The sequence below is a fragment of the Daldinia decipiens genome (genome assembly GCF_022478715.1).
Source record: "Daldinia decipiens strain CBS 113046 unplaced genomic scaffold F4813scaffold_26, whole genome shotgun sequence".
NCBI classification, from domain to species: domain Eukaryota; kingdom Fungi; phylum Ascomycota; class Sordariomycetes; order Xylariales; family Hypoxylaceae; genus Daldinia; species Daldinia decipiens.
In genome coordinates this window covers 96,668-120,384 of record NW_026054569.1, presented here as the reverse complement: position 1 = coordinate 120,384, position 23,717 = coordinate 96,668, and the positions used below count along the sequence as shown (strand labels likewise).

General features: G+C 48.3%; 9 protein-coding genes across 9 annotated transcripts; 5 read left to right on the top strand and 4 right to left on the bottom strand.

Moving 5' to 3' along the window:
- The first annotated feature begins 429 nt into the window (after positions 1-429).
- Positions 430-3,155, top strand: F4813DRAFT_365659 (glycoside hydrolase family 16 protein). The gene is made up of 2 exons (XM_049243948.1): positions 430-1,986; positions 2,062-3,155. The coding sequence occupies exons 1-2, from the start codon at positions 1,175-1,177 to the stop codon at positions 2,660-2,662; spliced, it is 1,413 nt and encodes a 470-aa protein (XP_049097859.1). The 5' UTR covers positions 430-1,174; the 3' UTR covers positions 2,663-3,155.
- A 6-nt stretch (positions 3,156-3,161) lies between these two features.
- On the bottom strand, positions 3,162-4,574 carry F4813DRAFT_148081 (uncharacterized protein). Its single transcript, XM_049238917.1, has 3 exons — positions 3,923-4,574; positions 3,646-3,867; positions 3,162-3,579 (listed from the first exon to the last, which is right to left on the bottom strand). Exons 1-3 carry the CDS (start codon positions 4,094-4,096, stop codon positions 3,334-3,336), a joined length of 642 nt encoding a protein of 213 aa, XP_049097858.1. The 5' UTR covers positions 4,097-4,574; the 3' UTR covers positions 3,162-3,333.
- A 1,911-nt stretch (positions 4,575-6,485) lies between these two features.
- On the bottom strand, positions 6,486-8,408 carry F4813DRAFT_397840 (citrate synthase; the record flags this gene model as incomplete). The annotated part of the gene is made up of 4 exons (XM_049247980.1): positions 8,046-8,408; positions 7,791-7,975; positions 7,038-7,736; positions 6,486-6,978 (listed from the first exon to the last, which is right to left on the bottom strand). Exons 1-4 carry the CDS (start codon positions 8,091-8,093, stop codon positions 6,486-6,488), a joined length of 1,425 nt encoding a protein of 474 aa, XP_049097857.1. The 5' UTR covers positions 8,094-8,408.
- Positions 8,409-8,955: 547 nt separating this feature from the next.
- On the top strand, positions 8,956-11,508 carry F4813DRAFT_147940 (isocitrate lyase). Its single transcript, XM_049238916.1, has 2 exons — positions 8,956-9,876; positions 9,948-11,508. Exons 1-2 carry the CDS (start codon positions 9,471-9,473, stop codon positions 11,339-11,341), a joined length of 1,800 nt encoding a protein of 599 aa, XP_049097856.1. The 5' UTR covers positions 8,956-9,470; the 3' UTR covers positions 11,342-11,508.
- A 166-nt stretch (positions 11,509-11,674) lies between these two features.
- On the bottom strand, positions 11,675-12,710 carry F4813DRAFT_381743 (NAD(P)-binding protein; the record flags this gene model as incomplete). Its single annotated transcript, XM_049245710.1, has 3 exons — positions 11,675-12,325; positions 12,442-12,583; positions 12,649-12,710. The coding sequence occupies 3 exons, from the start codon at positions 12,708-12,710 to the stop codon at positions 11,675-11,677; spliced, it is 855 nt and encodes a 284-aa protein (XP_049097855.1).
- A 2,254-nt stretch (positions 12,711-14,964) lies between these two features.
- Positions 14,965-17,538, top strand: F4813DRAFT_365640 (putative glutamine synthetase). The gene is made up of 2 exons (XM_049243947.1): positions 14,965-15,876; positions 15,982-17,538. The coding sequence occupies exons 1-2, from the start codon at positions 15,453-15,455 to the stop codon at positions 17,013-17,015; spliced, it is 1,458 nt and encodes a 485-aa protein (XP_049097854.1). The 5' UTR covers positions 14,965-15,452; the 3' UTR covers positions 17,016-17,538.
- A 38-nt stretch (positions 17,539-17,576) lies between these two features.
- F4813DRAFT_365637 (carboxymethylenebutenolidase) lies at positions 17,577-19,219 on the top strand. The gene is made up of 3 exons (XM_049243946.1): positions 17,577-18,006; positions 18,078-18,678; positions 18,755-19,219. Exons 1-3 carry the CDS (start codon positions 17,667-17,669, stop codon positions 19,059-19,061), a joined length of 1,248 nt encoding a protein of 415 aa, XP_049097853.1. The 5' UTR covers positions 17,577-17,666; the 3' UTR covers positions 19,062-19,219.
- A 92-nt stretch (positions 19,220-19,311) lies between these two features.
- Positions 19,312-22,672, top strand: F4813DRAFT_365636 (glycoside hydrolase family 3 protein). Its single transcript, XM_049243945.1, has one exon. It carries the CDS (start codon positions 19,642-19,644, stop codon positions 22,522-22,524), a length of 2,883 nt encoding a protein of 960 aa, XP_049097852.1. The 5' UTR covers positions 19,312-19,641; the 3' UTR covers positions 22,525-22,672.
- Positions 22,669-23,574, bottom strand: F4813DRAFT_397835 (NAD(P)-binding protein; the record flags this gene model as incomplete). The annotated part of the gene is made up of 1 exon (XM_049247979.1): positions 22,669-23,574. The coding sequence occupies one exon, from the start codon at positions 23,572-23,574 to the stop codon at positions 22,669-22,671; it is 906 nt and encodes a 301-aa protein (XP_049097851.1).
- Between the last annotated feature and the right edge of the window lie 143 nt (positions 23,575-23,717).

The following is a 23,717-nucleotide window of genomic DNA, read 5'->3' as shown; positions in this document are numbered from 1 at the left end:
AATCTGCCTATTTAGGCGCTTTAAAAGTGCTTAAGACAACATAACCCATGAAATTTATAACCTATAGTCTGTACCTATAGATATACATTGTTTAATAGACAATAGTCACTAGGTAGTCTCTAGTTGCTATTTACTGTTTTTAAACCTACAGTATCAAGTCCCTCTGGACAAATATAACAAAGGAAAAGGAGGTAGAATTAGCATGAGCTGTACTGTACTACTATATTAGGCATTTTATCACTCGGCGCTACAGGCCGACCGCCTCGATTAGCTTGATCGATGACGATCAACTAATCCTTATTAGGTATAGAATCGAACGGAGTCCGTTGCAGATCGGCAAAGACCCCTGGCCCCTCGCTGGGTACCTTATCTAATATCTTACACATGGATCCGGGTTGTTTGGCTAGCTGCCTTGGCTTCAATTGATGGCTTTAATTGATCTTGACTGGTTAGCGAAGCCCCCTTTCCCCTAACCTTCAAATTACGTAGGTACCTAGGTACCTAATTACATACATATATTCCCTTTCGACCTTTCACAGCATCCCGCGTCCCGCGTCCTCATGGAAACAAAGGAGGACAGGATGAATAAGGGGCTTTCTATGCTTTTTTGAGTCGTTCATCCGTTCATTCACTTATCTCTGCCGCTCATTCAATGCTTATCGATGCTCGCTAAAAGTCTTGTTAATACCAACAGTCTGAAATTACGCATCCAACACTCCTTCGTCACTCCGTGGTCAACCACTTGAAACACAACACCTACGATCCTTACTTCTTACCTACCTAATCCGTATATATCCTATATAACCTATATAACATCTATCATCTTTATCATCTAGGCAATCTCCAACTTGAGCAACTCAACACTTTGGCGACGTTGTTTCCTACGTATAAGTGCCTGCTTACGAGCTATCATCGCCGCTCCGACTCTAGAAACCGGTCTACTTACCGCTAGAGATTATGCGGTCGACGAGATAGTCTCGTAGCAGGTTGCAGCAGTTTACAGCAGTTTATATAGTTATCTACCTAACTCACGACCCCTTGGCTGGTATAACGGGGTTACCACACTCGCTTTGCAACCCATACTACCTTCTACGAGGTAGCTGGTTTATTCGACTATATTGCTTCACTGCTTAATTATCACGGCCCGAGGACGAGTCCTCGATTATCTATCACGATGCCTGCTAAATCGCATTTGATGCTAGCCGCCGCGCTGTTCTCTTCCGTGTTCGTATCTCCTGTCGCCGCTCAGCTACAGACCGATTGCGATCCCTTGAAGAAGACCTGCCCACCAGACCCGGCTCTGGGGACAATGCATTTGTTCAACTTCAACGCTACACCACCGGAACATACGTTCAATTTGACTGCTGGAACCGTCGACTACAACGTTGATACAGGGGCTGCCTTCACAATGCGCAAGAAAGGCGAATCAGTAACCCTGATCTCGAATTTCTATTTTTTCTTTGGGAAAACGGAAGTGTTCTTAAAAGCAGCATCCGGTACCGGTGTGATCAGCTCCATTGTCTGGTCTTCCGATGTTCTCGATGAGGTCGATTGGGAATTCAAAGGAGGAAATGCAACCCATGCGTTTTCCAACTACTTTGGAAAGGGAATGCCAGACTGGAAAAACGGAGGAGATCATCTTGTCGAAGGCGGGGTGCTGGACGATTATCACAACTACACTTGCGTGTGGACGAAGGATAAACTAGAGTGGTGGCTAGACGGCGGGCTCCTCCGTACGCTGCTGCCCAAGGATGCCAACAACACATTAAACTACCCCCAAACGCCGATGAAGCTTAGTCTCGGTATCTGGGCCGGTGGCGATCCGGACGGGCCGCAGGGAACTATTGACTGGGCCGGTGGAGTTACGGATTACTCTCAACCGCATACGATGTATGTGAAGAGTGCTCTTGTCGAAGACTACTCCTCCGGCAAGGAGTATTCCTACAGCGACCAGAGTGGGTCTTGGCAGAGTATTAAGATTGCGAGGTAAGTCTGCTCTTCAGGCGGAAATATATATCCTTGTGTGTCACGACTGATTTAGGCTAACTTTACACAATTTAGCGGCAACTCTACGGCGTTCGAGAATATCAACAAAGAACCAGAGAAGTCACTTTCTGAGAAATGGAATGATCTTCCTTCTGGCACCAAATCTGGTGTTTATGCCGCTTCAGGCGGAGTTGGCGCTATTCTCTTGGTTGCTTTGATATTCTATTATTTCAAGCAGAGACGTCGTGGTCAGCAAGAGGCTGCTCTTGCGGCTCAGCGACTCGAACAAGATCGTGTAGAGCTAGAGATGTACAAGAAGGAAGGGAGGGATCCTGACGCGCTCGCATTCGATGGGACTGAGTACAATTCTAAGAGCGGGATGGCTTCTACGACCTACGGCTTGTCGGATTCGCCTCCAGGAAGCTCTGCCGGTCCACCGCAGAAAACCTGGGATCCGACAGGCTCAAGTGGCGCTGCTGCCATGCCGCTGCTTCGTGACGATACGATGAGCACTTACAGAGATAGTCCAGGTTCCGGCCCAACACCTCAAATTCCGGCCCCAACTTCTACACCTCCGATCAACCGTAGTTTCTCCTCCTCCTCCAACGCACCTGGGCGAATGGGATCTCCGGGACCCCAAGCCAACGCATACGGGGCTTACGGAGGTGCCCGATGATAGGGTTGGATTATAATGGCTGGACAAGGTGGACTTTGATATTTGCTATCGCTAGGTTCACAAGGGTGGGAAGCTGACAGGTAGATAGATAAATCTAGTCGGGATAATTGGGAGGCCTTTGCGTCGAGAACTCGGACAAAAGAGTTAGAAATATGCTGCTGTATTAGAAGAAGTGTTCCGTTTTCGGCTGGCTACGATAGGATCATGAGTGTTGTTTAATCTTTCAATACCCCGATAGTTGGATATCTTGACATTTCTCTACAAATTTACATGACATAAAGCGCCGCATTTCTGTAATTCTAGTCGATGTCAAAACGCGATCGCCTCAATTATAATCTGGATGATCCACTATCAACCCCCTATCTAGTTCTACGTATGACGTTAGACTCCTTAGGTACTGGATGAAAGATGAATATATAAGTATTTCGGGTTTACATATAAGTCCGTGGTAGACTCAAAGATAGCACGAGAAGCAAGTATGAATATATCTCACCAATGGTTCCAGTTTGAAAGGGGTAATTGGATTATCCTATAACCTAGAGGTATGTACAAGTGATTTACTCGGCAGGTAACCAAGCTCCGTCCCCTTTTATTCCGCGTTCTTACTATCCCCCTTACATGTCCACCCAACCCAGTCTTTTCTACGACCTATTCGATTTTGCTCGTCCCATCTATTTGCAAGCTTGCCAGCTGACGTGCACCTGCTGGGTAAAGGCAACTGTGGCGTCGTCGTCGGAGATTTGGCCCGAGGCGCTCGCGTTGCTCGACGTTAGCGCGATGCGGTTGTTGACGTTGAGAATTCCGGTGGCGCCGCAAGGAGACCAGATGATGGAAGCCGTCGGGACTTGGTCCTGCTTAGTGTATACCTGGCCATCAGCCCAGATCCCACCTCCGTCGATCGAGGTCCTCGTGGTGGTCTGATATGTGTGAGCGAGATCCTAAAACCCAGGATATAGTAGCGGAGGCAGGGGTGGAATACTTACGGTAGCGGCGGCATCCTGAGAGAAGTAGTAGGTCGAGTAAAAGGTACCGGTGACACCGGTCTCAAGCTGAGCGTATCCGTGGTAAGTAGACTCGACGATAGCGAACTGGAATCCTCCTGGGTACTTGAGGTTCAAGTGGAGCTGGCAGTTCTTGGTCTTGTCCGCTGGCTTGGTGCCAGGTCCGGTGTAGACCTGGAAAGCGTCAAAGCCGAAGGTGATGACCTAGATGATCGGTTAGTCATAGAATCGGCTTTATCAAGGGAGCTGAAATTCTCACCTTTCGGTCGGTCGAGAGGTCGGAAGTCACGGTTCCCTGGGGACACCCATTTCCACTGGCGGAAGCGCTGATGATGCTAATCTCATCTGGCTGAGGAGTATCACTTCCACCGATGATACCGATGGGGGTGGCCACGGCGAGGACCGGAGCAAGTAGAGCAATAAATGATCGCATGATGATTGCTATATACCTAGGTAAGGGGGACTTGTATTGGAGTTTCGATAAACGAGTAGATTGAAACTGGGTAGGGGGAATCTGCTGGATATGCTGATACGGAAAAGATCTACTTCGTCGTGGGATAAGGCTGTATATTTATAACTTTTCCATCGTCATCCCCAGCGCGCTATCTAACTTAACCCTAGAGCCTAGGCTGATGGTTGGAAGTTAGACCTCGCCTTCCGAGTAGCACGGAGACAGGCTCCAGCAGCCCAAGGCGCTCTAGACAACCTGGTGGGAAGTCGTGAGAAATCGTAAGAAGACGAGCTGATTAATTTCGGGAATAGAATGCGAACCTAGACCTCGCGATCTAGGATCTTGACCCTAGCCATGGACCTTCCAGCCTCATCTATAAATTTACGGTTGAATTGATGATCATGGAAGAATAGATGAAATCAAATTAATACCAGGAAGCCTAGCTGTTATAACTACTCCGCTGATTCGGGACGGATTTCTTTTTATAGAAGCATCAGCAAATCCAAACCCCTGACTTGACACTAGAAGCTAAACCACATGATGCGGAACTGAAGCAACTCACCATCCAACTATGTATATGGAATCCGATTCGAACCCGCGGGTAGGGTAAGAATGAAGGAGGCTCTAGAAACAAGATGCTGGGTATATGCAATCTGGACCGCATGGAAATCTAGGTCCCGACGAAGGGGCGAGGCGTCTTCATGGAACTACTGTACGTTCGCACAGAGACATGGCCTACTGATACTATTTTGAGTCAGAACAGGGTATTTATATATTGCCTAGTCTTCATTAACTGTAGCTTGAATGCATCATAAACGAGTGTAATAACGAAGTGCATTTATGCCAGACGGAAGAGCTAATAGCTACATACCTACCTACCTATCTGCCTAGAGGTAGACAGTTATAGTACTATGTCCAGGCATCGGACCGTCAACCGCCAGGCCTAACTCTGCTTAGGACCATCCGAATAGAAATATATATATACCTATATAACAGGAACTAACAGCGTTCAACGGAATCCAAAACGGGGACCGTGACGAGCCTGGCAAATCCAGAAACACATCAACAGCGAGAACCGGGCGACCCCGTCAGCGAGCTTTGGCTAGAACGCTCGAGTCTCGTAGGACTTCGATCGTCAGCATTGGGGAAAATCTCCCTATTCCTCTTTAACCTCTTTAGCCGCATTGGCGAGCGCCAGGGGGGAAGGAAAAAACGCAAATGCGCGCTAAGCCCAAGACACACACATGCCGTCTACACGTGTTGTCCAAGGATGGATTGAGATGAAATGAAAATAGGGTCCGTATCTTTCTTGTCGTAGTTCCAGCCAGCTCCGAATCCGAAAGGCTTCTCGCCCCTCCCGACGACGGACTGAACTGGAAGGAAAAAAAAAAAAAAGAAAGAAAGAAATAGGTCGTCTCGCGGGCTAGACCATCTACTTGATGAGCAGGCTCTCGACGACGTGCTCGGGTCCGAAACTTCCAGACCACGGCTCGCATGGTCGTACAGACAGACGTATTCATTGCATGATCTGGACTGTTAACTGAAGTTGTCTCGACCACCTGACGCGATCCGTGCAACCATACCGAAGACGACGTAAGAACGTTGTATGTTGTGTGGTAGTGCTTCGTAGCACTCGCCGTGAGTAGCATCCAAATTTAGAAGATCCAGTAACCGAGATGTGATTAGCGGTTAGTTAATATAATAAATTCCCCTCGTGGCCTCGTGGCCTCATGGGCACGCCAGTAAGCCCCTTTCTTAGCCCCTTTCGATGGTCGGAGCTGTCAGTGTTGCATTTACACCCCGCTGAGGGGCTAGAAGCTATTTCGCGAAGTAGGTAAAGCGTACGGCGTACGTCGCGCCACCAGAAGGACACGAGAGTAAGTCTCTTTACTGTATACTTCATTTCTTCAAGCAACTTAGAGCACGCGCAGAACGTGTCTATCAACGCCGAAAACTTGTCTCGAACGGTCAGCGATGACTTTCACGATCCTACCGTCAACCGTATCCGAACTATTTACACATTGTACGAACAATGGCCCTAAAATCAGCGAGATTCATAGGATCTCAGGTCAACATCAATTCAAATGGTCTATTAATCGAGCAAGGAAAGTCATTGACGATTACGAAGCTGACAATCTCTTACCTTAGCAAATATAAATCTTTAATAACATTAACCTTAAGGCAACTTTACTTTCACGCTACGGATCTATAGGTACCTAAGGTATATAGGTAGCACACCTACAGTAGGCGAATAGGAGAAACATCGTTATCGTTGAATAAATGTGAGTATAGTACCGCCGTTGAAAAAATCTAATGCTTCAAATGCTTTATGAGCAACGCCAGAGAAGCGCGACCTTACATATTTACACGTTCAAGCTTCTACCTGTTTTAATATTCCTTCTAGATTTATGCTCTTAGGTCGCTCAATGGGTAGGCCAAGAGCACGGTCCCAAATGAGTTGAGCTAGGGGCCCCAATCCTCTGCTAACACCGAATGTTGCCGTGTAATAAAGGGTCTCATGGAAGCCGTAGTGGTGGAATAAAACACCACTGCTTGAGTCAACGTTGGGGTAGGGGTTCTTGGTCTTTCCGTGTTTAGTTAAAACTTGAGGAGCGATTTCGCTGTTGGCCTTGACGAGCTTGAATATAGGGTCTCGAGCAATTGCAGGGCGACTGGCAGCGTAATCCATCAAAGCTTCGAAGCGGGGGTCGGGCTTGCGAAGGACAGCATGCCCATAACCTGGAACGACTCGACCGCTGTTGAGTGTTGACCACAGGTAGTCGTGAACATCCTTTTGAGAGTAATTCTCTGGGATGATTTCTTTCATCTGAATAATCCACCGTAAAACCTCCTGCGCGGCGAGTCTGTGAGATATCGTTGGTTAGGTCTCGCACAGCGGCTATATAATGGTTAGGGGACTTACCCGTGCAAAGGTCCGGCCAAGCCTTGGAGGCCTGCGCTGTAACTCAGGAACGGATCGCTCAGGGCGCTGCCGACAAGATGAGTAGCGTGAGCTGAGACGTTTCCACCTTCGTGATCTCCGTGGAGGGCAAGGTATAATCTTAGTAAGTCCTGGAAGTCTTCATTCTCTTTTCCACCCTTGCCTAACATAGAGGCAAAGTTATAGGACCAGTCCTGTTCGGGGTCAACATCGCCAGGTAATGCACCACCGTCACGATAGGAATTCTGATATATCTTGGCCGCGATCGTAGGTAGCTTAGCGAGCAGACTAATGACATCGTCAAATGTGGGTTCCCAGTAGTCAGCCTTGTTCAAGCCCTGCTCATACGCCTTGGCGAATTTCGAAGTATAGTTCAGAGCGCTGACTGCAATAGCGAACTGAGTCATGGGATGTAAGTCTCGAGGGAAACTGTCAAGCAGCTTGTTTACGAAATCAGGAAGCCGAGCCTGCTCAGCGAGTTCACGCGACAGTTGGCGGACCTGACCAACTGACGGCACTTTGCCGGTTAAGAGGAGCCAAAACATGGCTTCGGGGAGCATTTCTGTACCCGTTTTGCCTTTGGGCAACTCCTTTTGGCAATCCTTTATCGTTCGACCATGAAATCGAATCCCCTCGTTCGCATCCAGTACAGAGCCTTCCCAGACCATTGCTTTTAGTCCTCTGTGTCAGAGTTAGCCCTTTGCAATTAGCATATAGTGCCGGGTCCAGCAATACCTCATGCCACCAATTGTATTCTCAACCTTGACCTCACCGATGACCTTGGACCCGTGGGCCTTGACCTTCTTGAGAAGCTCTCGCTTGGCGGGGATGACTTCTTTTAGAGTCTCCTTTAAGTCGGGCTCGGACGAGGAAGAGTACGACCTAACCGTGGGGAGAACTATCGCCGGAGTAGCACGCGGCTGTTTACAATAGGAGTTAGCTAAACCTATAGAGATTCGTGTCCGCGCTCCTGAATAGCTAGGTACTTACTCTTAAAGCCCCCAGCGCTCTCGTCGTCGTTCTAATATTCATCGCCATATTCGAACAAGACGGGAGAGGTAGTTGTGACAGACAGAGAAATGATAACTACCTATGTAAGGTATATAGTTATATGTAATCAAAGAATGTGGAAATTGTTCTCAAGTATAATGTGCTGGACTTTCAAGGCCAATTCTATAAAACGCCGACGCAAGTTAGAAGAAGTAAGTTGTCAATGGCAAAGACAGAATATATAAAAACATAGCAACAGGACCGAATGAAAAGTGAAAAGTGACAAGAAAGCACGTCGGGCCTTCTCTCTTAACTCCAACCGTTGAGATAAGATGATACATGTACCTATGTCTGATGTGGGGGAAGTCCTGGGTAAAGTTACTTGTAGGTATTGAACGCTTCCAACCTGCATGTGCCTATCAAGTATCATATCTGCTGTAGCTATGTGGATTAGGTACATATTCAGGTACATATTCAGGTACACATTCAGGTACTTCGCATTTCTCCAGACTGAAGTAAGGCAACCCCTCCCCCGCATAACCGAGGAAACCCGCCCGTTGACCCCATTTGCCCGCTGCCCGTTGCTGACAATTGACCACTCCAAGACGATGTTGCATTTGCGGGCAAACAAAGTAGAATACCTAGGATCAATGTTAGGATGCACGTAGGGTAACGATGTACAAATATACCTAGCATGTAAGCAGCCAACATGTAACCGCATGTAGATAACCGGCCTCAAATCCCTCGGATCGACCAACCACTTGATGGTTCCTTAACTCTTGACCTTAACTCTTGAATCTGGGATAACCGATATCTCGGCTCAGGGGTCTTGCGGGTATATTCTTTAGAGTCTGCTTGTAGAAGGGATGTTAAAGGAAGTCAATTGGCTAATAAAATAGAACTCATAAAATAACAGGTTTTACATCTTTAAGTTAGATCCTTACATACATAACTACCTAACCTACATGCAGATATAGTACATTTTAGGTAGGTATATTACCTATTGATGACCTCACCTGAAGCAAACAATTACATAGAAGCCGCGGCTTACCGTCCAGGGGCAGTAATACATAGTAGAACTAGCCGCTTACCCCATGGATGTATTGTACCCGCTTTAAATATTTGTTAGACCGAGACCGGTAAGAGAGCCCTTCTTAGGTAAGTTGGGGTTAACGGGCATTTGTTCGACCGCGGGGAAAGATGGTTCGGGTGCTGTCGGCCAAGCTTAGGATTTGTTAATCCTAAAGGCAATTCCAAAATCTTTCGGTTACAGCTTCAACGTCCTACCTAATCATTACCTTTATAGATACATATAGAAATGAGGTTTTCCCCCTCTTCCCGTCTTTTAGTCGTACCCCTTGTATATGTTGTTGCTTAGTGACCCCCTAGACTCGAATTGCCAACTTGCAGCAGATAACCGCCGCGATGCTTCGTCGAATGGTGATTCGAGCTCCTCGAAGAGCTGCGCTCCCTTCCCACTATTCGGTCCGTATTGCTTCAACAAGGTGCTTCTCTTCTACGGTTGCTAGAATGTCATTACCTCCCGTCAACCCTCCCGTGTCGACAGTACTCCCGTCCGACTCATTCCAACTTCTACCAGAGGCTAAGAAATCTGGCGCAGCAGAAGACGCTCTCTACGAGCAGCAGATTAAAGATGTCGAGGCATGGTGGGCATCACCTAGATATGAGGGTATTAAGAGGCCATATACCCCCTCCGATGTCGTGTCAAAACGAGGGTCGCAGCTTCAAAGCTATCCTAGCTCCGTAATGGCAAGGAAACTTTTCAATCTGATCAAGGAGAGGGAGGCAAAGGGGGAGCCGATACATACAAGTATGTTTACTCGTCCATTCGTATGACTATGTGCCGAACAAAATATTAACTCTTCTCGGCTCGGTGAATAGTGGGAGCGATCGATCCCGTACAGATGACCCAACAAGCGCCACATCAAGAAGTACTCTATATCTCCGGATGGGCTTGTTCCTCAGTCCTCACTAGCACAAACGAGGTGTCGCCGGATTTTGGTGATTATCCTTATAACACGGTACCAAACCAGGTTCAACGTCTCGCGAAGGCGCAGTCGATGCATGATCGAAAGCAATGGGATCTGAGGCGGAAGATGACCCCGGAGGCCCGAAAGGAAACGCCGTATATCGACTATCTTCGCCCCATCATCGCAGATGGAGATACCGGACATGGTGGATTAAGCGCAGTACTAAAGCTTGCCAAGTTGTTTGCCGAAAATGGTGCTGCTGCTGTTCACTTCGAGGATCAGCTGCACGGCGGCAAGAAGTGCGGCCACTTAGCGGGCAAAGTCCTAGTGCCTATAGGGGAGCACATCAATCGTCTCAACGCCGCGCGCTTTCAATGGGATGTTATGGGGTCAGAGAATCTTGTCATCGCGCGTACCGATTCGGAAAGCGGGAAGCTTATATCTAGCGCGATCGACGTGAGAGACCACGAGTTAATTCTCGGTGTTGCAGAAGAGGGTATTGCGCCTCTCGCAGAGACACTACAAGAGATGGAGGCTGCGGGCGCGCCAGGCTCGGAGATAGACGCGTTTGAAGCCGAATGGGTAAAGAAAACCCGGCTAGTAACGTTTGACGGGGCGGCCGTCGAGCAGCTGAAATCTCAGGGAGTAGCCCAAGACAAGATAGACTCATACCTAAGAGCCGTCGAGGCAAACGCAAATATGGGTATAACGAAACGTCGTGAGATTGCGAACCAGTACGCCAACGAACCTATCGTCTTTAATTGGGACATCCCCCGCACCCGAGAAGGATATTATCACTATCGCGCGGGCATGAAAGCTGCCACGAAACGAGCTCTTGCTTTCGCACCTTACGCCGATCTCCTCTGGGTCGAAACCGGCGATCCAAACGTCGAGGTGGCAGCCAAGCTCGGCCGCACGGTAAGGCAAGAATTTCCCGGCAAGGGGTTAGTTTACAATCTATCACCCTCGTTTAACTGGATGGCCCACGGTTTCACCGACGCCAAGCTCAAATCTTTTATCTGGGACATCGCCAAGGAAGGGTTCGTCCTACAACTAATCTCGTTAGCGGGCCTGCATAGTACTGCTACCATCACAAACGAGCTTGCTAAAGAGTACAAGAAGGATGGCATGTTGGCCTATGTTAATCTCGTGCAACGTCGCGAGAAGGAACTTGGATGCGACGTTTTGACGCATCAGAAGTGGAGCGGCGCAAGTTATATCGACGGGATTCTAGGCGCCATTCAAAGTGGGAGCAGTGCGAGCAAGAGCATGGGAGAGGGAAATACGGAAGGGCAATTCCACTAGAGTACTGCTCTCCTCTTAAATTATCTTTGCTTATTTTATATGTTGATCGTTCGCATTGTAGCGATGGAGTCTAGGTAGCCTCTTTTGTCTATTCTTTATTTCAACGGCGGATTGTATGGGTACCTAGTCACGCATAGAGTGGTGGTTTCGTTGGATTTTAAAATATCTTTGGTTAGGTTCGTAGGCAGGGCTAGGTATGAGACGTAAATCACATAGCCAGAGGAGCATAGTCGATTAAGGTAACTACCTACCTAGGTAGAAGCTCACCCCCAATGGTAGCATAACATATACCCTTTCTTCCTTATTATGAGCATTGCGAAACTCCCCCCCCAATTATAGCTCAGTCTTCGAAGCATTGTTCGCAGGGGCAGGTAGAGGTGGTCCCTCTGGTGTGACATATGCTTTGCTCATGCCGCCGTCTACTACCATCTCATGGCCATTTACAAAGCTAGCTTCATCAGAGGCTAAGAACAGCACAGCTTGAGCCTGCTCTATGGCCTCGCCAAACCTTCCAGTCGGGAAATGGATCTCTCGTCGCAGTCGCTTCGGCACATCGTCTCCGAGCCAATCTTGTAGCAGCGGCGTGTTCAAGGGCGCCGGGCACAAGCTGTTGAAGCGGAAACCTTCACGAGCGTGCACGATAGATAGCTCGCGCGTCAGGGCTAGGACGGCTCCCTTGGACGCAGTATACGCCAGCTGCGGGGTCGCAGAGCCGACAAGAGCGACGACGGACGCGGTGTTTATGATGCTGCCCTTCGTCTTCTTGTTGCGCCGCAGAGAGAGCACCGTGTGCTTGCATCCGTACCACACGCCCTTCACATTAATCGACATGGTAAGGTCCCATATCTCCTCGGGCGTGCCGACCGCGTCGTCGTCTCGCGCGTGCATGATACCCGCGTTGTTGAAGATGACGTCGAGCCCGCCCCACGAGTCCAAGGTTTCTATCGTTGCCTTTACATCGTCTTCTTTGGACACGTCGCAGATCTGGGAAGGGGGTAGACACCTATGTTAGTCTACGATGCTGAAACTACCGCTACGTCGTGGTCTACGGTATTGTGGTGTGATAATGAAGGAGGGATACGATGGTAGCGACGACATACTCTTGTTTCCACTCGGCCGGCTTGCGGTACCAGCTGCAAGACTTTGGCCTTGGCTTTCTCCAATGCCGGGCCAGAGATATCGACTATTAGAACATTGGCGCCTTCTTTTGCAAAGAGGATCGATGTTTCGAGGCCAATTCCGCTATGTAGATGATTTGCGTCAGTCCAAAGCCTATGGCCTGTACGTACGTGATAGGAATTACATACCCAGCACCTCCCGTGATTACAGCATTCTTGCCAGCAAGACGGCCCTTGTTCTCAGATGCCATTTTGACTACCACCCGACTTATCGTAGTTTTAATAGGAGGACTCGTTTGAACAGCGAGGAAAGGGTTTGCCGAGAGGGATACGATACGGGAATGTAAGTTAACGCCTGGACGGTTTATGAGGTACTGGAAAGGATGATTCCAGGTCGAGGACAGAATCGAATCGATCTGGTTCGAATATTTGACGAAAGTCTATTATCAGCTATCCCGAAAGACGCCATATTAGACACTGTCCGTTATTATTAGACCGATAGTCCACTGTACTCGTATTACTCGTATGAATGTATTGTATATTGACCTATCGTACCTATCGATTCGGACTAAGCTTGGAGGGGCGCTCCGTGGCATGACCCCTCCCCTTCCGACAACGGCGGCATATTCGTGATAAGACTATATTTCTTATCACGAACTGCCCAGCATTAACCTTGAAACCTTGGAACCTTGAAACCTTGGAACCTTGAAACCTTGGAACCTTGGAAGTTACTTACCCGGTTATCTATCACAAAGGAGGTACCTATGTTGTTTTAACGTGTTCCCACCTCCAAAGTCACATGTACCCTACTTTACCTCATGCCTCATGTGCTGCAATATCTTGCAGGCTGGGCCCCTCGCTATGTATAAACAAACAATATCAGGGGTGTTTACTACCTACCTATGTAGCTTGATGATTGTGATCGGCATCTATTTTAGTATAATCTCATAATACACAGTCTAAGTCCACTTCGTTTATTTTTTCTTTCTTTTTTACGTTTTATATTGGCACTAGATGTGGAACTCGAGGGATAGATGGGTCTGTTAGTTTGGTTTGACGTGGATTTGACTGATTGGATAATAGTCACGAGGGCGTTTTGTATGATAAATAAAAAGAAATATGATGGAGCTTATACGTTCACATACCTAGGCAGCTCGCTCCGACCGTTCCACCTCAATGCTATCTATTACTTTTAAGTTGAGAAAACTCCCCCCGGCGTATGCAGCAATAAGTCGGGGGTTGGATTACTCCTGGTAGAACACATGTGGAAGTTGAAGCTTAGTGATATGATACAGTGCGTCCTCGTGTCGTTTTGACTAAGTCCGAGTCTAGGTAGTAGTCCGCCGGAACCTGTTTGGATATGCCACGGATATGTCACTTTCATCATATATCATACCCTAAGAAAAGCGGAAGCCATTGAAGATTACACCTGTTTTCGCCAGATCCCGCAGAGGTGTCAAAGGATATAATCCTAAGCAAGGCGTATTTGGCATGTACTCCACACCGATGCGTCTATGTTTTCTGGAAGGAGGTTGGCGAAATCTCGGTTCATGATTCGTGGGGAGCTTCCGCAATTGGTATATCTTGTTGCTTTCAAGCGGTGAGTTGATGACTACCTATGTAACACTTGTCCCATTCCATCGGGTCGGGTTCGTGGTTGATGATATCGAGTCATCATGCCGATAATACATAGTAGAATGAACCACGCGGCCGGGTAGGGATGTCGGGAGACGCATAATGAAATCTATGGCCAAGGATATCGTGGCCGCCAGTCAGCATTGGTGGTGAGAGTCGGCATGGCATAGGCGATAATACACTATACTTTAAGTATACCGAAGGGATGATCATAGGACATTCAGGACATTTGAAGATGATTGTTGGTAGTAATTTACTGCCTTGCATACTATAGGTTAGGTCGTCGAGTCCTAGTATATGTTGACATACTATAAGTTGACATACTATTGGTCTTGGAAGAGGATCGTTCGAGGAAGGGCGGGAGTCTGAACAGTTTCCGGCATATAGCAAGTGTCACGCGGTGTCAGCTGACATACATATACAAGAACATATCTAAATGAGTGTAGAATTAAAATCACGCAACTGAAGATTCATCGGACTCACTTCTATTGGGTTGAATCTTATGAATCTACGACGGTAGGATGAAAAATGGCGGGTGGTTGTAGACGGGTATCTCACTCGGTTAGTAGCCCTGAGGTATGAGGTATGAGGTATGAGGTATGAGAGATGAGAGATGAAAGATGAGAGATGAGAAATAAGAGCCTCGCATAAGTCAAATCGGTGTAACATCGTCATCGTGTATGTACTACCACGAAATATGATCACGATGTAAGAGGAATCTGCAGGTTGGCTGTAATCCACGAGGGAGAAATCGCCAAATAGTTATAGTCTAATATGATATGTGATATTACGATATAGGTACGAAGATACTTATTACGTAGCTGATAGAAAGATCCGTCGACAGGGATTTCGTTATCCGATTTCTTTAGTCTCAAAGCTTGTAATACCAATACCCCGTGGAAGCTTATCTTTTACCAATCGCATTAAACACTCAATATATATTTCGGCATCGGCAATGTACCTCGAGTTGAAGCTGGATCGATCTTGACTTGACGCATTCTTCAGCCTTACGATGTATTAAGGTTCCATACATAATAGGTACCATACATACATACATACCTCTGTTCTGAATCTTACCCCTCCACTCCATTCATGTTACTTGCATCTCTCACCGTTCGTATACATATCTAAGTACATCTATACATACCTACCTACCTATCTACGTTGTTACTATTGGGACTTATATTTATATCTGTTCTATCGCAGACTTGTTTGAATCCTGCATCAATTCCTCGTGTATGCCGAGAATAGTTCTTACTTCCTCTTATACCTCTTTAATTACGACACGACTTAGGTAACCCTATTACTCCTATACTCTCCCATATCCATACTCTCCCATATCCATACTCTCCCTCAACATGTCTGAATCACCCCGCGTCACAGTTGAAACGCTCCCAGACCTTCTTAAGGATGATACCAAAGTGAAGCTGGCAGGAGTGGACGTCGATGGAATGTTACGAGGGAAGATCGTGTCCAAGAAGAAGTTCCTCTCCGTAGCCAAAGAAGGTTTCGGGTTTTGCAGTGTCATCTTCGGCTGGGACATGCACGATAGGACTTATGGAAAGGAACTCAAGATCAGCAACAAGCAAAATGGTTATCGCGACCTGATAGCCGTACCCGATCTGAACAGCTTCCGGCGCATTCCCTGGGAAGACGATATTCCTTTCTTCCTAGTTAGCTTCTTTGACGACGACGCAAATCCTGTATGCGCCGATCCGCGCGGGCTGCTTAAAACTACCGTAGAAAAGCTGGTAAAGAAGGGTTACAATGCCATGGCAGGAGGTTTGTTACTCTCCCGTTCTCCCGTTCTCACGTTCGACATTAAACACCCCTCTATTTTTCATCCCCGTACCAATTCCAAGTATTATAATACCAACCATTGTATAGCCGAACTCGAGTTTTTCCAATTCAAGGTACCTTCTTCGAATTCCTCGACCACGGACTCGTCCTCTCCCTCCGTCGTTTCGTATCTTAACAGCAACCCGCCGCATGCGCTGCCGCCCCTGACCGAGGGTATGTTCGGATATAGCATTACGCGGCCGACGCTCAACAAGTCTTACTATCACGGGGTATACGATTCGTGTCTCAAATTCAGGTGCAACCTGGAAGGTTGGCATACCGAGAGCGGACCTGGAGTCTACGAGGCGGCATTGGAATTTGGACAAATCTCGGAGATGGCCGATCGGGCATCTCTCTTCAAGTACGTCGTTAGGTCGGTTGCGAGCGAATACGGAATTACGCCCTGTTTCATGGCGAAACCTCAGCATGGTCTGCCAGGGAACAGCGGGCATACCCATGTGTCTGTCGTGGATAAGGACGGCAAGAACCTATTCTCCCGCGAGGAGAAGGACGAGAATCCAAAGTACCCTGACATTGCCCATCTCAGCGATCTCGGGAGGCATTTCCTTGCGGGTATCCTGGACGGCTTACCTGATATAATGCCGATGCTTGCGCCTACCATAAACAGCTATAAGCGGTTGGTTGAGAATTTCTGGGCCCCCGTGACCGTCTCGTGGGGCCTGGAACACCGTGCTGCATCTGTCAGACTCATCGCGCCTCCTACTTCTAAGCCTGGGGCAACGCGATTCGAGGTCCGCGTACCAGGTGCTGATGCGAACCCTTATTTTGTCATGTCAGCCATCCTAGCTCTCGGTTGGCGCGGCGTGGAGAAGAAACTCGAGATCCCGATCCCTCCTCTAGGCAAGGGTCAGGACGTGGGGAACCTGGGCGATCAAGGTACTCGCCTCGCGAGAAACTTGAGGGAAGCTACCGATAGATTTATGAGCCAAAATAGCATCGCTCGCGAGGTCTTCGGTGACGACTTCGTAGATCACTTTGGAGGTACCAGGGAAAACGAGATACGACTTTGGGATGAGGCGGTAACGGATTGGGAGCTGAAACGATACATAGAGACGGTATGAAGTAGAGGATATGGCTTTTGTTTTGGACTGGATGTATGATATCCTGTAGAATAGCCGTATAACTGGTCTTCTAGTCCTATCGTTACGCCGCAAAGTAAAGTTAAATTGTTTCTTGGAAAGGTGTTTGGCGTGTAGATGTGCTTAATGGTCTTTTTCCTGGGTAGCTAGGACCTCCTGAGATTCTTTCCTATAATTCCTTATATTTGATTTGAAATTCGAACGTGAACCTTACCGGCGTGTTTCCCTTCGTGAGAGATGATTGAAAGGGAAGTGAAAGATTCACAACTGTAAGCACGAAATATATCCCCAGGTGTGAGATTTGCCCAAGTAGAGCGGGGCTTGGCTGACGGATATTGCAATTCTTAAATTACATAGGTACTTGGATACTATGGAAGATCATCTTATACAGTAATCATTCGAGAAGCTGACCTATCATGTCCAGACAATAGGTAAGTGTCGCATCGGGGGCTAAAAAGAAAGAGAGATCCCCAAATACTTGGGTTATTTGGCTAGTTTAGTGTGTTATTGGATGTGAGATGATGTATAAAGACCCCGCTTGATGGAATAAGGAACGTATTGTCTTACTCTCCTATACCCCTTATACCCCTTACATAGGTTGGTAGTGACCTTATACCGAGAACTGATCTGACCATGTCAATGTCAAAAATGTCGTCGGACGCAAAAGCGATTGGTTATCCCAATACCTCATCGGATGAAAAATATCCAGAGTTAACAATCCAAGGTCCTCTTTCAAGAAGAGGCCACGGCCCAGGGTTACTCCTCCTGATCGACGCGGAGCTTGATCTTCGTAAGCACGAGAAGACTTTAGACCCGCCACCCTTGCATAAATGGGCCGAAGAAGGCTTTGCCGTTGCGCAGTTAAGAGTTATGAAATCTGATAGAATATTGATACATGATGGCATACGCTCGGCGCTCTCCAAGTTACTCACATTGCCGTCTTGCGATCAAACCGAGAAGATTGGAATCATCAGTGAGAAAACATAATATATTACTTTATGTATAAATGAATAATGATATAGCTGACTGCACAACGACTAAAAGCATATTTGCCTATCTTGGAATCCGGCGTACTAGAAGCAATCGAGGCCCATCCCGAGATTTGTACCGTCGTCTGTTACGGTGAACTACTAACGGGTGTTACTACTAGCAAGTTGCCGTTACTAGCACACATACCTGGACCCTTGACGAAAACCCAAGAGCATGACAGTCAAGAAAGGAGTAACGAGAAGAGGTACCACTACGAGAGTGCGAAATCTTTCTTTGCGATTCCCGCACATGAAAACTACCACGCCACTTCGGCCTCAGTGGCCCACACGCGGTCGCTCTCTTTTCTGAAGCCGCTTGTTGGCGCCCCCTATTTCGACCTCGAGAAAGTGTGGGACGAGCACACGTACTGGGAATTCCAAGCGCGGTCGGTCGAGGAGACGATGGCGACCATGGTTGAAGAACCATACGTGAACCACGTGCCAACGCTCACAGGCGGCGTTGGACGACAAGCCCTGACCGAATTTTACAGAGACAACTTCATCTTCAGCAATCCGCCCGACACACAACTTGAGCTCGTGAGTCGGACCGTGGGTATAGATCGCGTGGTCGACGAGTTCCTATTCAAGGCGACTCATGACCGTGTAATAAACTGGCTGTACGTGTTACCGTAGTGCTTCTCCTAACGTAAAAAGTGCGAAGCGGCCTAATCATGTACGTTTGCGTATTTGTAGAATCCCCGGCATCCCAGCAACCGGGCGGTTTATCCGTATTCCGTTCACGAGCGTGGTAAACATACGCGGCGATCGTCTCTACCACGAGCACATCAGCTGGGACCAAGCGACGGTTCTCAGACAGCTAGGCTTGCTCCCGGAGTATCTTCCGTTCCCATATCCAGTTATGTCGGATTCAGGGGCATCTGCTACGAGCTTCGAATATCGTCTCCCCGTTGCTGGAATCGAGAGCGCACATAAACTGGCGGACGAGAGCTCTGTAGATTCGAATGTGATGCTTCGGTATACGTATAGGGAAAAGATGTGAGCTCTACTATCGGATGAACTTACCTGTAGTTTATACTATACTTATTAGTCTGTGCTTAACAACTTAACAACCTCTCGACAACTTAACACCCAAGACATGTTAGAAGTGCTTTACATCCTCATTCCTTTAGCTAACACAGTGTTCTTACTGTAATCAACAACGCAAATAAATTTCTATTAATAGGTTGCGCACGGTTACAGTACCGGCTTTATGTAAATATCCATCCAATGCTTAGAGCCCAAAAGCTCTCGCCAAGAAGATCTCCAGGTTTCAAACCAGCGCTCCGACGTTGGGATCGATGCTGTTTTATAATACTTTAACCTAGGTTAGGTAACTTGAGGAATTGATCGAGTCTTTTCATTCTTTCAATTCCAAGTAATTACCTTGGAGACTTTCACGATAGTAATACATATGATGAATTTTTAATTTAACCGTTGCTATTTGCTCAGGTGGCAAAGGTACCTAATCTAGGCAAGCAATAGACGGACCAACGTTTTCTCGTGGCAATCTTATCGAAAGACTTGCTTGCTGAACCGCACTCTCGTAGGGCGAGACCAGGCTCCGAGCCAAAGGTGACGAGATGAGCTCGAGTAAGGAAGGACTATTAAGTCCAACCTCGAACTACGAGCAAGAGCAGTTCCGCCGTTCCTATGATGCTCGTTCATCATTCGACTCTGATCTTGATGCAACAGAGTTCTTCCAATCCGACCCCCTCACATCCTCCAAACCGTCCACCGCGGCCTACTCTACCCAACCTCGCAATCGCTGGTTGAGGAAACCATGCGGCTGCTTCGTTGGCCGCTCGACTAGATGTATCATTGGCTGTTTAGCTATTTTCGCTCTAGTATGGTTAGCACTTAGCGCAGGCGGCTTCTTCGCATTTAAGAAATATAAACAATCACCTCCGGATGGCCTCTCGCCACCATGGTATCCGACTCCAAAGGGCGGTACGGCGAAAAGCTGGGCCCAGGCTTATCAAAAGGCCAGCGAGATGGTTGCCAAGATGACATTGCCGGAGAAAATAAACGTGACGACCGGGACCGGATGGAAGATGGGTCCGGCCGTAGGAAACACGGGCCCGGCGGTTCACGTAGGGTTCCCTGCTCTGGCGCTTCAGGATGGTCCGCTAGGTATTCGGTTTGCCGACAATGCCACAGCCTTTCCTGCCGGCATCACTGTCGGCGCGACTTGGAATAAAGAGCTGATGTACCAATGGGGAAACGCCCATGCGATAGAAGCTAGGAAGAAGGGAGTCAATGTGATTTTGGGTCCCTGCATCGGCCCATTAGGCCGCATGCCAGCAGGCGGACGGAACTGGGAAGGGTTCGGCGCGGATCCCTATCTCCAGGGCATCGCAGCAGCCCAGTCGATCAAGGGAATTCAAGATGAGGGCGTCATGGCGACTATTAAACATTTCGTCGCAAATGAACAGGAGCACTTCCGCCAGCCGTGGGAATGGGGTCTCCCAAACGCTCTTAGTACCAACATCGACGATCGGACAATGCACGAGCTTTACCTATGGCCGTTTGGAAATGCTGTCAAGGCCGGCGTTGCAAGCGTCATGTGCAGCTACAACATGATTAACAATTCCTATGCGTGCGGCAACTCGAAGCTACTCAACGGCTTGTTGAGAGACGAGATGGGGTTTCAGGGATTCGTAATGAGCGATTGGTTAGCGCAGAGAAGCGGCGTTGGCAGCGCGCTCGCGGGTCTTGACATGACGATGCCTGGCGACGGGCTGTTCTGGGAGGATGGCAAGTCTCTCTGGGGGTCCGAGCTTACGAGATCTATCCTCAACGGCTCGGTTCCTCTCGATAGGTTAAACGACATGGTCACCAGGATTGTCGCGGCATGGTATCAACTAGGTCAGGACGACAAGACCAAGTTTGACCGTAAGGGGCCCAACTTCTCGTCGTGGACAGACGAGCCCGAAGGCGTCTTCGCACCCGGAAGCCCTACCGAGCAAGAGAAAGTCCCAGTTAATCAGTACGTCAACGTCATGGGTGATCACGCCTCCATCGCACGGCAGATTGCAGCAGAGGGAACTGTGTTACTTAAAAACGAAGGACTGCTCCCTCTTCCTCATAAATCTGGCACTAACTCGAGTAAAACGATACGACGCGACAGTCCGCTTCAGATTGCAATATTTGGCGAGGACGCCGGTCCTGGTGACGGTCCTAATCACTGTCCAGATCGAGGTTGCAATCAGGGCACCTTGGCTTCAGGCTGGGGCTCTGGTTCTGTTGAATTTCCCTACTTGGTCACACCCGCCGAGGCACTGACTAAGAGTTGGAAAGACGACGAGGGTGTGAAGGTTTCGACGTATCTAACCAATAAGCCTCCATTCGAAAAACAGCCCGAGATTCTGCAAGACGCTCAGTTATGTATCGTCTTCGCAAACGCCGACTCGGGCGAAGGGTTTAAGGCGTGGGAGGGTGTTAAAGGCGACCGACCCGATCTATTTCTACAAAAAGGCGGCGATGATCTGATCACTCGGGTTGCCCACGGATGCCACGACGGCACCGGCGACGTCCTTGTCGTCATTCACACAGTTGGCCCTGTCCTGATGGAAAAGTGGATTGACCTGCCAAATATCAAAGCGGTCCTCCTCGCGAACTTACCAGGCCAGGAGAGTGGTAACGCCCTAGCCGATGTCATATTTGGAGATGTCAATCCTAGCGGAAAGCTGCCTTGGACTATCGGCAAGTCCCTGGATGATTACGGCGAAGGTGCTAAAATCATGTACCTACCAAACGGTGTCGTGCCGCAGCAGGACTTCAAAGAGGGTTTATACGTCGACTACCGCTATTTCGACAAATACGGGATACAGCCGCGGTTCGAGTTCGGGTTCGGTTTAAGCTATACTACATTCGAGTTCTCTGATTGCATCGTTACCGGGCTGAAGGAGAAGAGCGCCCTCCCCGCACCGCGACCCAAGGATTTTGCAGTTCCTCCAGAATACGATGCTACTATTCCCGACGAAGAAGAAGTGCTCTTTCCTAAAGGCTTTCGTAAACTTGAAAAATACGTTTACCCCTACCTCCATAATATCGATGAAATAATATCAGAACCCTACCCCTATCCCGACGGCTACGACGTTAAGCAACCTCTCTCCGGCGCGGGGGGAGACGAAGGCGGGAACCCTGACCTTTGGGATACCTATGTTACCGTTTCCGTCAAGGTTACCAACACCGGCGGCAAAGCAGGCCAGGTCGTGCCGCAGCTATACCTCGGCTATCCCCAAAGCGATCGTCCGGTCGACTTCCCGGTGAAGGTGCTGCGCGGATTTGATAAGTTTCTGCTGGACCAAGGCGAAAGTAGGACGGTCACATTTAACCTGACGAGGCGAGATCTAAGCTACTGGGACGTTGAGATGCAGAATTGGGCTATGGTCGTCGAGGGTGAATACCGGTTTATGGTTGGTCGGAGTTCAAAAGATTTACCTGTGTCGGGAACTTGGTAGGAGGTATTTAATAAGATATGAAAAGGTCATAGTATAATTAATTATTGTTAAATCTCGCTGATTCCGGGAACGTGATTTGGAAATTATTCAGTATTCATTCATTATTGTATTTCATTTGCCTTTGGTACTCTAGCTGACAATACCTTATACTAATATCTTCAGCTGTTCTCTCTCTTGGATTAAATACTCTTGGAGTGTCGTGAAGCGGAATTTGTATTTTTGTTCAATCGTATCCAAATCAACTGTTAGATCAACCGCATTGGCCCAGAGGTGCCATGCTACAATCGGATTCGTGTCGTCCGTTTCTTCGAGTGTTCGAGCCCGAACCGCAATATGCTTTCCTGTAGCTTTCGCAATCGCATTGGCCACATCCTCTATTGTGAGATTCTGACTGGCTAATTCAATTTCCTCGCCGTCAAATGTAGCTGGATCAAAGAGTGCCATAGCTGCGAACCGCCCGATGTCATCTACATTGATATGTGGGAAAACAACTCCCGGCTTGAACGAGTGGACCAGTTCTCCTCCCTCGACGAGTTCCGGATAAAACACTTGGACGACGGGTGGAAGGTAGTTCGAATGGAACCAAAACGGACGAAGTATCGTGAGATACCTGATTCCTGAGCGACGAACCGCATCTTCAACAAGGGCATCGTTCTTGCAAAACCCCTTCAGCCACTCGCTCCTGTTAAGAGGATTATCCCATTTTTCTCTACTGCCTACCCATCCCGAGGTAGAGGCTACAACGTGCTCTATCCCGGCTTCCTTGCAAACTTTAAGGATATCTGCTGCCTGTCGACCCGGGTCCAAATTGTCTGGCCACGAAACGAGATTGAGATAGACGCCTTTGCATCCCTTAGCTGCATTGCGGAAGACATCGATATCCTCGTTGCTACCCTTGAATAGGACGACGCCTTGACTTTCAAGCTCACGAGCGGCCGGCTTGGTTGGGTCTCGGACCACAGCGTGTATTTTGGCACCACCTTTAAGCAGAGCCGCGATTGTTGCTCTGCCCTGTTGACCGGTAGCAAGAGTGACTAGGAAAGTGGACATCTCGGATAGGAGGTGTAAGGTGTTGTCCAAATCGTAAGAATAGCTTTTGGTTCGTCCGATTATATCGTATTGAAAGACTATGCTGGATATTTAACTATGAACTCCTGACTCCAAGGATGTCTAATATATAGTCATAACATGTC

What these genes read in the sequence shown, in the direction of transcription:
- F4813DRAFT_365659 (XM_049243948.1), top strand. Translation starts at nt 1,175, where the DNA reads ATGCCTGCTAAATCGCATTTGATGCTAGCCGCCGCGCTGTTCTCTTCC. An exon ending in CAGAGTATTAAGATTGCGAG is followed by an intron (nt 1,987 to 2,061) that starts GTAAGTCTGCTC and finishes TACACAATTTAG; the next exon opens with CGGCAACTCTACGGCGTTCG.
- F4813DRAFT_148081 (XM_049238917.1), bottom strand. Translation starts at nt 4,096, where the DNA reads ATGCGATCATTTATTGCTCTACTTGCTCCGGTCCTCGCCGTGGCCACC. An exon ending in ACCTCTCGACCGACCGAAAG is followed by an intron (nt 3,868 to 3,922) that starts GTGAGAATTTCA and finishes CCGATCATCTAG; the next exon opens with GTCATCACCTTCGGCTTTGA. An exon ending in CTCAGGATGCCGCCGCTACC is followed by an intron (nt 3,580 to 3,645) that starts GTAAGTATTCCA and finishes CACACATATCAG; the next exon opens with ACCACCACGAGGACCTCGAT.
- F4813DRAFT_147940 (XM_049238916.1), top strand. Translation starts at nt 9,471, where the DNA reads ATGCTTCGTCGAATGGTGATTCGAGCTCCTCGAAGAGCTGCGCTCCCT. An exon ending in GGGGGAGCCGATACATACAA is followed by an intron (nt 9,877 to 9,947) that starts GTATGTTTACTC and finishes CTCGGTGAATAG; the next exon opens with TGGGAGCGATCGATCCCGTA.
- F4813DRAFT_365640 (XM_049243947.1), top strand. Translation starts at nt 15,453, where the DNA reads ATGTCTGAATCACCCCGCGTCACAGTTGAAACGCTCCCAGACCTTCTT. An exon ending in TTACAATGCCATGGCAGGAG is followed by an intron (nt 15,877 to 15,981) that starts GTTTGTTACTCT and finishes ACCATTGTATAG; the next exon opens with CCGAACTCGAGTTTTTCCAA.
- F4813DRAFT_365637 (XM_049243946.1), top strand. Translation starts at nt 17,667, where the DNA reads ATGTCAATGTCAAAAATGTCGTCGGACGCAAAAGCGATTGGTTATCCC. An exon ending in CGAGAAGATTGGAATCATCA is followed by an intron (nt 18,007 to 18,077) that starts GTGAGAAAACAT and finishes AACGACTAAAAG; the next exon opens with CATATTTGCCTATCTTGGAA. An exon ending in GACCGTGTAATAAACTGGCT is followed by an intron (nt 18,679 to 18,754) that starts GTACGTGTTACC and finishes GCGTATTTGTAG; the next exon opens with AATCCCCGGCATCCCAGCAA.
- F4813DRAFT_365636 (XM_049243945.1), top strand. Translation starts at nt 19,642, where the DNA reads ATGAGCTCGAGTAAGGAAGGACTATTAAGTCCAACCTCGAACTACGAG.